This window comes from Electrophorus electricus, chromosome 20 (genome assembly GCF_013358815.1).
Source record: "Electrophorus electricus isolate fEleEle1 chromosome 20, fEleEle1.pri, whole genome shotgun sequence".
Taxonomy (NCBI): domain Eukaryota; kingdom Metazoa; phylum Chordata; class Actinopteri; order Gymnotiformes; family Gymnotidae; genus Electrophorus; species Electrophorus electricus.
Genome location: NC_049554.1, coordinates 3,298,181 through 3,311,380, shown reverse-complemented (window position 1 = coordinate 3,311,380; position 13,200 = coordinate 3,298,181). Strand labels below are relative to the sequence as shown.

General features: G+C 43.2%; 2 protein-coding genes across 3 annotated transcripts in view; one reads left to right on the top strand and one right to left on the bottom strand.

Moving 5' to 3' along the window:
- dvl1b (dishevelled segment polarity protein 1b) overlaps positions 1 to 8,674 on the top strand; it is a 30,959-nt gene extending 22,285 nt beyond the window's left edge. The window contains exons 11-15 of the mRNA XM_035520343.1: positions 369 to 446; positions 535 to 669; positions 2,577 to 2,744; positions 2,931 to 3,140; positions 6,608 to 8,674. Coding sequence (XP_035376236.1) covers positions 369 to 446; positions 535 to 669; positions 2,577 to 2,744; positions 2,931 to 3,140; positions 6,608 to 7,137 — 1,121 coding nt within the window. The 3' untranslated portion in view covers positions 7,138 to 8,674. The remainder of the gene's footprint in view (positions 1 to 368; positions 447 to 534; positions 670 to 2,576; positions 2,745 to 2,930; positions 3,141 to 6,607) is intronic.
- Positions 8,675 to 9,085: 411 nt separating this feature from the next.
- On the bottom strand, positions 9,086 to 12,987 carry nfs1 (NFS1 cysteine desulfurase). 2 transcript variants are annotated; one of them, XM_027012466.2, is made up of 13 exons: positions 12,697 to 12,987; positions 12,367 to 12,443; positions 12,004 to 12,120; positions 11,750 to 11,833; positions 11,428 to 11,580; positions 11,187 to 11,280; positions 10,949 to 11,083; positions 10,625 to 10,782; positions 10,421 to 10,526; positions 10,226 to 10,307; positions 10,064 to 10,147; positions 9,896 to 9,985; positions 9,086 to 9,737 (listed from the first exon to the last, which is right to left on the bottom strand). In XM_027012466.2, exons 1-13 carry the CDS (start codon positions 12,806 to 12,808, stop codon positions 9,674 to 9,676), a joined length of 1,356 nt encoding a protein of 451 aa, XP_026868267.1. In that variant the 5' UTR covers positions 12,809 to 12,987; the 3' UTR covers positions 9,086 to 9,673. The 2 variants fall into 2 exon arrangements, with proteins under 2 accessions (XP_026868267.1, XP_026868268.1); XM_027012467.2 differs by having other exon boundaries at positions 12,367 to 12,440.
- Between the last annotated feature and the right edge of the window lie 213 nt (positions 12,988 to 13,200).

Here is a 13,200-nt window from a genome sequence, read left to right as displayed (position 1 = left end):
CATTCCTGCATAGTAAACATTGCTAAACAAAAGCAATGTGTCTTGTGCTGCTTTATATCCTCTTTATTAATACGTTTACAAACATGTCAGATTTGTTTTGGGCTACACTAGTTACTTTCAATGAATGACATTACAGCTATGGTTTTTCAAATTAATTATTTTTTAATACAAAAAATATTTCTAATGGAAAACCCCTTAATGCGGTCTTAATTAGACCCAACTGTCTTGAGTTTACTTGAGGATTTAACCAAAAGACAGATCAACAATAATCACAATACAAACATGCTTGATCTTAAACACAGGGATCATTTGTACACATGTTCAATGACTTCTAAAAAAGTATCCCTGTTTGGTCCCGATATTCCCAGCTGAACCTGTGCGGCCGATCGATCCTGCTGCCTGGATATCTCACACAACTGCACTTACAGGAGCTTATCCACAGTATGGTATGTCACATTCACCTCTGCTTTTGCCCTAAAATTTGAACTTAATTTACCATTCTCCGTCAAAACCAGAAGGCTTTGTGCTTTTCAGAGTTTGACGACCTCCCACTCACAGTCGGGAAGACGGACATGACAACCATTGTGAAGGTGATGCAGCTTCCAGACTCAGGCCTAGAGATCAGGGACCGGATGTGGCTGAAGATAACCATCGCTAATGCTGTTATAGGTGAGCAACTCCCTGCACACAGAGCTGTTATAGGTGAGCAACTCCCTGCACACAGAGCTGTTATAGGTGAGCAACTCCCAGTACACAGAGCTGTTATAGGTGAGCAACTCCCTGTACACAGAGCTGTTATAGGTGAGCAACTCCCTGTACACAGAACTGTTATAGGTGAGCAACTCCCTGCACACAGAGCTGTTATAGGTGAGCAACTCCCTGCACACAGAGCTGTTATAGGTGAGCAACTCCCTGTACACAGAGCTGTTATAGGTGAGCAACTCCCTGCACACAGAGCTGTTATAGGTAATCAACACCCTGTACACAGAGCTGTTATAGGTAATCAACTCCCTGTACACAGAGTTGTTATAGGTAATCAACTCCCTGTACACAGAGTTGTTATAGGTAATCAACTCCCTGTACACAGAGCTGTTATAGGTAATCAACTCCCTGTACACAGAGCTGTTATAGGTAATCAACTCCCTGTACACAGAGCTGTTATAGGTAATCAACTCCCTGTACACAGAGCTGTTATAGGTAATCAACTCCCTGTACACAGAGCTGTTATAGGTAATCAACTCCCTGCACACAGAGCTGTTATAGGTAAGTAAATCTGTACACAGTGCTTCTGTATTTTTAACATTGAAGGGAGTTGATTAATATCTATGGGGAATTTCATATTGGGTTTCTCTTTAACCACTGTAATCATAAACCATGTTTGTATGTGACTGTAACAAAGGTTGAATGCAGCCACCCTAACCGGTACTTGAACCCGTGGCTGTCAGGAGGAAAACATGAGCTCTGACCACTGGCCAGCTCCCTGGCACAGCGGACAGAGCATTTAACCTTCAGTCTTCGTCTTCATTACAGTGAACTTGTACTGGAAAGCAAAACAAAATAAAATAGGAGGCTCTTTCATGCCATTCCCACGCTTTCCTGCAACTGATGGCTTGTTCTATGCTCTGAGGGGAACACAACTTCTGAGACGAGCTTTGTCTGGGGAGGGGCTGGTGAAACAGTCAGGAATGAATAAACAGAAGAGGGGTTTCCTGCAGTGACATGTGTGCAGGACAAGTATTACAATGGAGTTAAAGACTGATACGGCTAAAGGCATCCCACGTTTCTGTAAAATAGAAAACGTAAAAGCACATAACTGGATATAATACTTCTGCTATAACTTCTTCCCACTGACAATAAAGAACTCAGAGTGCTGTGATTGGGATGTAGAATAGGTTTAAACTAAAACTTAACATATAACAGTAATCAGTTAATTACAACACAGTGTAAGCATAAATAGATGAAAGTATTCTATAGATTTCTGTGTGTAAGAGCCGATACCTTCCCAGCCTCACAGTGGGAGATGTTTAGAAACGTTATTCATGGCATATATATCTATGTGCTTTGTTATGTGCTTTGTTAAGTGCTGATGACTTTGTTTTTGTAATCTGAACTGCTCTGATATTAACTTGTATTGCTTGCATGTAGTGTTTGTTTTTGTAATATAGTGTCTTTCATTTCTGAAAGGTTCCTTCTCTTGAAATTGGGGGGGGGGGGGGGTAATTCACCATCTTTAAAACATTAATTGTAGTGGCTGAAATTAACTACTGCAAAGTGCAAAGTGGACTAATATTTTAGCCTACTACAGAGCAGATTATTCTGACAGGAGAGCAGGCTGAGGTATTTTCCTCAGCAGTAAGGCGAAGAAGACGCATCGCATCACACGCTCCCTCTGAGACAGCAAGGCTTGTCCGATGTCGTTCTGTTGACACATGTGTGTTCAACTAGGGTTGTCTAGTTTTATCGTGTTTTTTGTTATCTGTATAAATAAGTAATGAATACATGTGGATCTTTTGTGTGTGTGTGTGTGTGTGTGTGTGTGTGTTCATTCCTGTGTGCCTGAACCCTCTGTGCTGTAGGAGCTGATGTGGTAGACTGGCTATACTCGCGGGTGGAGGGCTTTAAGGACCGACGTGATGCCCGCAAGTATGCTAGTAGCATGCTGAAGCACGGCTACCTCAGACACACCGTCAACAAGATCACCTTTTCAGAGCAGTGCTACTACACATTTGGAGACCTCTGCCAAAGTACTCCCCACACCCCACGACCCTTCTCAACACAGTCTACCATGTTAAATATACCACATTTCAAATCTGTTTAAAATAAAGTTTTCATGCTATCTGAAAGTAAAAGTTGCCTTCCTGCTTATGTCGGTCCCTTATCCATTGTTGTATTTTTCTCCTCTGCACTCGTCATTGTTTTCATGCTCTCAGACATGGCTTCGCTGAACCTAAATGAAGGTTCCAGTGGTGGTGGTTCAGACTCACTGGCACCTCTCCCCCCACCCTCCAATCCCTGGCCAACGGGGGGGCAGCCTTTTCCCTACCCACCCTTTTCATCAGCGCCCCCTGGCTTTCCCCCGGGGTACTCCGACCCCTGCCACAGCTTCCACAGCGGCAGTGCAGGCAGCCAGCACAGCGAGGGTGGGTGTAGTGTGTGCATCTGTGTGTGTGGTGTGTGTCTGCACATGTGTGCACATGTGTGCGAGTGCGAGTGTGTGTGTGTGTGTGTGTGTGTGTGTGTGTGTGTGTGTGTGTGTGTGTGTGTGTGTGTGTGCGCGTGCACTGCAAATGCTTGGCCCACCTGCCTTTGTTTAGACACTGTTAGTGGCAGTGGGACTCCCTTCCTGCAGACTTGTTCTGTTTCTGAACAAGCACACTTGATCCAGCTCACCAAGCTACTGAACTGTGAAGGATCTTGTTGCAGGGGGGGAGGCAACCACTGCACAGAAAGTGCTCCTGTTGACTTGAGCTGGTCAGGCTGCTTTAAAGAGAATTTGAAGCTGAAATCTCCTTAAAGCTCTGAGATATTGTTTGATTATATCACAAAGCTTCATCTCTCATAGGTGTCTTTAAACTTCAAAGCCAAATGCAATTTTTATTCACTTTTGGCTGACATTGAGAGATTGGTGGTAGTAGTCAGGAGCTTTATAACTTCTTATTATATCTTATTACATCTTATTTGCTAAACACAAGGGGCAATGCAAAGATTTGTTCCTTCACATTAATGACTCTTTAACTGTTAGCCCTAAACAGCTTTCTAGAACCATCCATACACATGCAGCCCAGGGCACAGTACAGTGCAGTCGACCTGAAATTTCTCTGCTTCAAAATCAAAACCCATTGTCACATGGCAATATTAACTCACTCATTTCATAACCTCCACCACTGCCTCAGAACTTTTATTTTCGATACATTTTTTTCCCCACAAACCCCATGACATTTTGCTGGTAGTTCAGCGTGACTCATGTCATTCGTAGATTTCCTTCACTCCATAATATTCACTACTGTCGTGTACTGGAGGAGAGTGGAGCAGCTCAGAATACAGCCAAATCCTGGAAGGAAAGAGTAGTTAGAGTGGCTGTGTGGGCATGTTCTGTATGGTGATAATACATTGGAACGGTGGAATGGAAAGAGTGCACTTGGATTTAATGCAGTTGTGATGAGTCCTTGAAAACAGGAGTTTAGTATTAGGTTGCTGTATTTATCTTGTGGTCAGATATTTTCATTAGCTGTGAAAATATTTTGAGGTTGAGGTACAGGGTTTGCATACAGTATATACTGTATACCAATGCATTAACATCACAAATTACTAATAGAAATACCGTCTTCATTTGTGAGAATAAATACATTGCAAAAGAATGAGTGAAGCACGTGCCCAGTTAAGTACCTGATTTGGCCTGTGTTAACAGCACAGGCTGGAGGATGCTAGCATGAGCTTGTTCTGGAAGTATGTCCACTGTGTAACTGTGTTCTGTAGGCAGAGCCTTCTGTGTTCTGTAGATAAGGTCACCGTGTAACTATATTCTGTAGGTAGGGTCTCTGTGTAACTGTGTTCTGTATGTATGGCCACTGTGTAACTGTTCTGTAGGTAGAGCCATTGTGTAGCTGTAGTCTGTAGGTAGGGACACTATACCTGTGTTCTGTAGGCAAGGCCATTGTGTAACTGTGTTCTGTAGGCAGGGTCACTGTTCTGCTGGTGCGGTCACTGTGTAATTGTCTTCTGTAGGCAGGGTCACTGTTCTGTTGGTGCGGTCACTGTGTAATTGTGTTCTGTAGGCAGGACTATTTTATAACTCTTCTGTAGGTAGGGTCACCATGTGACTGTGTGCTGTAGACAAGGCCAATTTGTAACTATATTCTGTAGGCAGGACCACTGGGTAACTGTATTGTCTAAGAAGGGCCACTGTGTTTGGTAGATATGGACACTGTGTACTATAGTTAGGGCAACTATGTAACAGTATCTGTGAGAAGGGTCACTGTGTAATTGTGTTCTGCATATAGGGCCACGATGTAACTATCTGTAGATAGGGTCACTGTGTAACTGTGTTCTGTAGGTAGAGTCACTGTAACTATGGTCTGTAGGCAGGGCCACGATGTAACTGTGGTCTGTAGGTAGGGTCACTGTGTAACTGTGTTCTGTAGGCAGGGTCACTGTGTAACTGTGTTCTGTAGGCAGGGTCACTGTGTAACTGTTCTGTAGGCAGGGTCACTGTGTAACTGGTCTAGGTAGGGTCACTGTAACTGTTCTGTAGGCAGGGTCACTGTGTAACTGTTCTGTAGGCAGGGTCACTGTGTAACTGTTCTGTAGGTAGGGTCACTGTAACTATGGTCTGTAGGCAGGGCAACGATGTAACTGTGGTCTGTAGGTAGGGTCACTGTGTAACTGTTCTGTAGGCAGGGTCACTGTGTAACTATGGTCTGTAGGTAGGGTCACTCTGTAACTGTTCTGTAGGCAGGGTCACTGTGTATCTGTGTTCTGTAGGCAGGGTCACTGTGTAACTGGTCTAGGTAGGGTCACTGTAACTGTTCTGTAGGCAGGGTCACTGTGTAACTGGTCTAGGTAGGGTCACTGTAATTGTGTTCTGTAGGCAGGGTCACTGTGTAACTGGTCTATAGGCAGGGTCACTGTTTAACTGTGCTCTGTAGGTAGGGTCACTGTGTAACTGTTCTGTAGGCAGGGTCACTGTGTAACTGTGTTGTTCCCTCTGTTTCTGCTGGGCAATGGCAGGCTGATGGAGGAGGTAGTCCCACCGCTGGGGTGTCCGGTAAGACTGCCTCCCTCTCTTTCTCGCTCTCTCTCTCTCTCTCTCTCTCTCTCTCTCTCTCTCTCTCTCTCTCTCTCTCTCTCTCTCTCCTCTCTCTCTCTCCCTCTCCCTCTCTCACTCTCTCCCTCATGTTCATGCTTCGCACTGTGACACAGGCAACTCGCTTGCTTTGGTTTCCTTCCATTGGCTCACCTGCCTCTCTGTCTCTGAGCATGTTTTGGTGGTGTGCAGTTATGTTAAAAAGAAATTCACCATCTCAAAAGAGCTGGATAACTTATAAATTATACTTTCACTACAGACTTGTATCAGAGTGTTGCTGCTTACATTTTGAGAAGTTAGTGATTTTCTTTTTTGATACAAAGGGAATCACGCAGTCTTTCAGTTGCAAGTGTGGTTTGTTATTTTTGGTGCTTTTTCATTTTTTTCTGTGATACAAAAACATGAGCATCTAGTAATCATTCACATATCCATCCAAAATCAGAATCATCCCAACCTGATTCAGTCAAAATGTGTATATTATTCAGTGTTGTTCATGCAGTGTAATTGTCTTGAAAAATCAAAAACAATTCATATATCGCTAAATGTAAGTTCATTCACTGTTTAATCAGATGCAGTTCAACTTGGTCCATATTCGACATGACACGACTCCTGTTTTTCACCTTTTTAATTGTTCGCCTAAATGTGTATTTGGATCAACATTTGAACAGATTTTATTTAAGATGCATCAAAATGTTTAAAAATCTGGGAAGAGTTTTTTCTGTCTTTTACCAAACAAGATGTAGGTGATGTACACTATGAAACGTGTCTGTGCAGGTTTGTAATTTGCTTTTTTCTCGCTTTCAGGAAGTCGCAGCAGCAGTTCCAACCCCAGTGCTGGGAGAAGCCAGCGGCCAGTGCCCCGGGACAGGGACCGCAAGTTGACAGGCAGTGGCGGCAGCCAATCAGAAACAGGCACTCGGGGAGGGGGTAGGTGGGGCGAGCGTTCGACCAGTCAGCTAAGCCACCGCAGCCACGCCATATCATCCCATAGCCACGCCCACTCTGGACATAGCAAAACCCACTCTCACCGAAGCCGAGTGCCCTCACACCATAGCCGCGCCTCCTTCTCCTACAGCCATGCCTCCTTTCACAAGCAAGGCCACACCTCCTGTGCGCACAGTGAACGGAGCCACGCCTCCTCTTACGGCCCTCCTGGTCTGCCTCCTCCCTATAGTCTAGCCAGACTTCCCCCTAAAGGGGCCATTAGCAGTGGGCCCCCAGGGGCGCCACCAGTCCGCGAGCTTGCGTCCATCCCTCCAGAACTCACAGCAAGCCGTCAGTCATTCCAGCATGCCATGGGTAACCCCTGCGAGTTCTTTGTGGACATCATGTGATCGCGCAACGCTGCTCTGAAACATGGGCAGGAGAGGTGGCGTGTGGGGTCAGCACTCTCATGGCTCCTCTCTTCTGTCTCCATGCCAACAGCATACACAAGTGCTCCTGTTCAGTTAGTCCTGCTTTCCTCCGAGGTGTAGCAGTCACTTTCCACTTTTTTTGCTGTGACTCTGTGGATTTTGGCTCTGGTTTGTATGGAACATGTTGAAGATAATCACATGGGGCAAGTTTAAACCAAAGTGTTACATGGATAAAATCACTATATAAATAGACATTGGTGATTGTTTTTTCTAGGCTGATAACAAAAAAACAACAAAACGTCCACTGAAATTAGTCAAAACCTCTAGACAATGAGCCACAAAATGCACCTATAAGATAAATGTGTTAATTTTATAAAATATAATAATTAACCCATCTTACATCTACCTTTATTACCACCGCAGATGTCCTCCAGGGGCACTGTTAAGCTGAATTCATACTAGACTAGAAGACAATCAGACATCCCCCTCTGCTGGTCAGAAGCTGTCACTACACAATTTCAAAGCTTAGTAAACAGGTAAACAGCCCGCATTTGATATGCCTGCAAACCAGTAGAGCATTCAAACCAGTTCCAAACCCAGTCCTTTAGTTTTCATAATTTCATACTCAAAATTTACTGATATTGATATACCTTTGAACATTAATGAGATAGTTCTCTGTGTCAAACTCTAAATAAAATAAATTGTGCATTTTTACCAATTACTCTACCCTGGCTGTAGACCTCTATAATGTCTCTCACCAGGCATCTATAAAGTACAGACAGATGTTAACTGAGGTCATTATATTCACATTCTTTCACTTTGGAATTACAGGGTAAACTCAAGAACCTGGAAAGAGACATAGACAGAGCGAGAGAAAGCATAAAAACTGAGGTGTCATCAGCTGCGTAAGCCAAGTGCTTCTGAAGTTCTAGGAGTGCGTGCATATCTTCATTTATTTTATTGTAAGCTAAACAAAACTGCAGTTTCCCTTCTCTTGGTGAAGAAGGGTTCAACAGCTTCTTTTTACTGTGATGGAAGGGGCATGGTTACCTGCCAGTGCTATCTAAACAACATGAACCAACAATCTGTAGTAATGTATGTTTGCTTGTTGTTAATGTCAATTTGAGCAGAAATTAGTGGCAAATGTGTCGAAATTCCCTCTAAATGAAGAGTGGGATGTGTTTAGAATACTTTGTGCTATTGTGAGGTATCCACCTTCTTAACATCCTGCCTGCCCTCGAGTTACCACAGCATTCAACCTACCTGGCACATCTTATATGCACATCTTAGTGTTAAACATTGTACATATTCAGGTGCTTCTTTTATTTCTGTCCAATGGGAAGATGGGGGAGGGTGGAGTCACAGTGTACAGACTTCCATTTTTATTGTACATATGAGAAATTAAAAAAAATGTATAAAATATGTACAATAGGTCATGGTCATGCCTTCTTTTGTAAATTGATGTAAAATGCAAATTTGATTACACATGACTGTGTGAATACAAGTTGAAATTTCATCTGGAAGGTGTTCAGCTGTTTTGTTTTGTATTTCATATTTCTCATTACTGATCAAACACATTCAATTAAAAGTGAGCAATGTGTGGAAGCATATTTATTATTACCTTCCATCCTAGTGGGAAGTGTAGCCAGGTACTGGCAGAGAAACAACAGCTAAGCATAAGCTGTTTCAAGGTGTTTATTAGTATAGGTGTTGAGTGATAGCTGATTAAATCAGTATTACTGTCTTTGTGAAACACAAACATGTTCTCTCTGTTATGCCTACATAACAGCTGATTAAACCAGTATTGCTGTCTTTGAGAAAGACAAACATGGACCAATACTGCAAGTGCCAATGATTCCTCGAGCATATAACTTGGGTGGACATGACATGACAAAATAATCTATTGCTAAATCATTTCACAACTTCCTGGTTTCAGACCTTTTAAGCTTTTATTCACTTTTTTTTTTCCAGTGATAGCAATTTAAGTATGATCTAATCTTAAATAAATACATTTCCTGCAACTCAAAAGACACCCGTCCATCATAGTACTCTTAATAATCAATCATTCATGTGTATGTACTTGTTATTGATGTATAGCTAAATGAGTACCCACAAGGTATATAAACCATTGTGAATGTAACCAGTGTGTCTGAAGTCCTATTTCTGATGCAAAGCTGAAAAGCTATTGTGGAAGACAAAAAAAATACAAAGAGATTTTAATTTTTTTTTCTTCTGAAAACAGGAATATAGACACTTATTCACATAGTCCACAAGTTTAGTGGTGAAAGTTCTTTGGTGGTCACTCCCAATTCCGCTCTCTTAGTTCCCAAAAAAAAAACAAAAAAAAACCCACATCATAATATACCAGTACAAAATACTACCACTGACCAAATGAAGTGTTTGTGCGTGTTTCTTTGAGGATAGAGAACTCCTAGGCATTTCCAGCAAGCTATATAAAATAACTTCATACTTCAGTTCAGTTCAGTGATCCTGGAGCATTTCTCCCATAAGTGGTTCAGTGCTGCGTCCACTGGATGTTCTTCAGGTCAATGCCCTCTTGTACCATTTCCCACAAAGGGCTATAGGACACAGATCAACTCAATGACAGGCAGAAAAAATCAAGTTTTAAAAGGCATAAAACTCATGTTTGAAAGGGCAGGCTTTGATTGGATGACAACTTATTTTATTGGCTAGTAAACAAATTTGCTACAAAGCCAATGTGTATTGCATCAATTACCTCATTTCACGCAGTCGTTTAACCTGTTGAATGCACTTTTCAGCTGTGTAGTCCACTTCCTCCTCTGTGGTAAAACGCCCAATTCCGAACCTGTGCCCAGCATCTGATGTCATAAAGGCACTTCACAGCAATTACTGCACCATGAGATACTCCACATCTAATGCCAACCTGATTGAGGAATGGGCCAGGTCCTCATCTGTCCCTATTGCCCTCAGTACATAGGAAGGCTCCAATGAAGCAGAAGTGCATGCACTACAAAACAACAAAGGGCAATTCTCCATTAATGTGAACAAGAGCAAACTGTTAGATTTCCAATTTCCAACAACTGACCTCCCAGACGAGAGTGCGACATCCTTTAAGGCCATCAGCAGACTCTCTCCCTCAACATAAGCAAACGATAAATTGATGCACCCTAAAAGTCAATAGTGAGCATCACACATGGCAGTAATGTTCAGTCAGTGTACAATGGGATAAAGTTTGATCCCATAAAGTTGGTACCCGTTTCTCAGAAACAATGCGTCTCACCTGGGTACCTCTGTTCTGCATCTCCATTGAGTATGACATAAGGGACATCAGACATGATCCTCTGCACAAGGCGATTGGCAAGTTCAGACACTCGGCCATGGTCATACTGGAAAAATAGGCCATTGTTAGTCTTAAGTTCAGACTACTCCACAAAATGTTTAAAAAATAGCATCACTGACTGCAAAGGAGTGACTTAAGTCCTACCTCCATCTCTTGCTGGGCAATTTGACAGGCAGCCCCGAGCCCCACAACCAGGGGAGTGGGCACGGTGCCAGAGCGCAGACCCCTCTCCTGACCCCCTCCACTCTGAAGGGGCTCAATGCGAACCCTGGGTCTCCTTCTCACATACAGCGCACCCACACCTACAACATGCACATCAGCAGTCCTACTTCCATACTGTCTGGATCAAGCAAAAACTGTGTTCAGAATTTTAAGTCCCATTTAGGATTGGGATTTAATTATTTTTTATTCTTACTGAAAGGACTTGTGTCGAGATGAAACAGTTATTAACAAAAAAACAACTTATACCTTTGGGGCCATATATTTTGTGCCCACTAATAGACATCAGATCCACTTTCAAGTCTGATACATTAATGGGGATTTTTCCAATGGCCTGAGCAGCATCCGTGTGGAAGAACACATTCTTGGCCCTACATATACGACCTAAGAGGGGAGAGTGTGTAAGAACAGGAGGAAAAGCAAGGCTCTGCTCTCCATGTACTAGTGCTAGTTAAATGTGGAATAGTGAGCAGGTATAGGGGATTACCTATTTCTTTGATAGGTTGTTTGACTCCAATCTCATTATTGACTGTCATTATGGATACCAAGCTTGTATCAGGACGCACCGTTTCCTCTAGTTGCTGGAACAGCATAATAGAATAATACAAATATTATCTTTCTTTAATCCTTAAACAGAAATTAAATGATAAATTAAATGTACAACATGAATGTTGTCGACTAAACAAGTCTGGCATCAAAGTCTGACATATATGGGCAATATGTCACACCTGTAAGTCAATTATTCCATTGCTTTTTACAGGCAAGTATGTTACTTCAAAGCCTTCAGCTTCCAAGATACGACAAGAGTCCAGTACACACTTGTGCTCTGTCTGTGTGGTGATGACATGCTTCTTCTTGGCTTTATAGAACCGGGACACACCCTGAGCACAAACCAGAATGAGGGGAAGGTATAAATCAATCGTTCTACATCACTGTACCCTGTATATTCTGTTCTGCAAATCCAGGCCTAAACGTTTGCACGTGTCACTTTGAGTTCCTTCAAAGTCCCATACTCCTGTAAAAAAAAAAAAAAAGAAAGAAAATGCTTACTTTGATTGACATGTTGTTGGACTCTGTGGCACCACTGGTAAACACAATTTCTCGTGGATCGGCCCCAATAAGATCTGACACTTGCTGAAGGAGAAAAAACACCGGTGTTCACATAAACAGCATTTTTTTTTACAGATAGACCATTATTTATCTTTATACTTGATAAGCAAAAACAAACATGTGACAGTGAAACAGAGAAACACTTGTTTACAGAGAATGAACACACACAGCTCTTCTGGAAGAAAGACCGTTACTTTTCTCGCTTTTTCCATGGCGCCCTCACTTTCCCAGCCATACGCATGGGTCCTAGAATGTGGGTTGCCATAGTAGTTCACTTGATACGGAAGCATAGCGTCCAAAACTCTTGGATCCTGTTAAGCAGACAGACACATCGCTGCTCGAAAACAGTGACAACCAAACAACTCTCACGTGTAGCTTGTAAGGGGGGGGGGGGGGGGGGGGGGGGGGTTCTGTTCTGACAACACGGATTCATCCAAGACTAAACTACATCGGAGAAAGCTGCTGTGCGTTTCTGGAAGAGGTATTACTTAACTTTTAACGCCCACATTATGTATTCCTGACCTTTATATTTAGTGTATTTACATTAAAATACCTACCATTGGTGTGGTCGCCTGAAAGTCCATGTAAAGTGGACGGAGCTCGTCCTCCTTCAGTTGCCTACTTTGTATTCCTTCTGGGGAGGGAACATGCAGTTACTGGCGTTAAGATCATGCCACACTGTCACGGTCTAGTTTACACGCTGCTTGCGCGGTGCGAACACACTTCAGTAAACAAGTTGCAAAGACAGTTTTCAGGCTAACAGGCTAGGCTAGCAAGTTAGCAAAGCGAGCTAGCTAGCTAGCACGAGCACTCCACTTTAAACCGACGCGGTGCGACGGGGGATATTACTGCGACGGAGAGGTACCACTGCAGGCGGCCGCGGTTACCTCGCTGTCTTGGAGAGGCACCGGCGGAACTTTGTGCACAATTCAGGCGAAAGCAACGGGAAATCCCGCGCGCGCCCACCACAAACGTCCTCGCGCCACTCTTGCTCATCATTTTCCAGCAAACCTAACCCTCGCCTGGAGGTTTATCCGCCACAGAAAACGACAGGAAACGTTATGGACAACCGCGATTAAAGTGCGGTCGTTATTTAAACGCCTTTCGTAGCGCAGGCACGCCTTGTCGAAACGCTCAAAACACTCGCGTGCTGCGCATCAACCAGAAGTCGCGCTTACGCCAGAACCCACTGTAATGAGGGGCGGGTACTGCCTGTCAACGAAAACTCTGATTGGTCACATCTGCAACGCAGAACAAGTAACTCCTGTCAGTGAAGACTCTGATTGGTCACATTTTGCATTTTAGGCGGGATTTTATGATTCAGTCCAGATACATTGATTCAAGATTAAAACGCGTAACTTTTCCGCCGGAAATCTAAAAATGTCAACCAA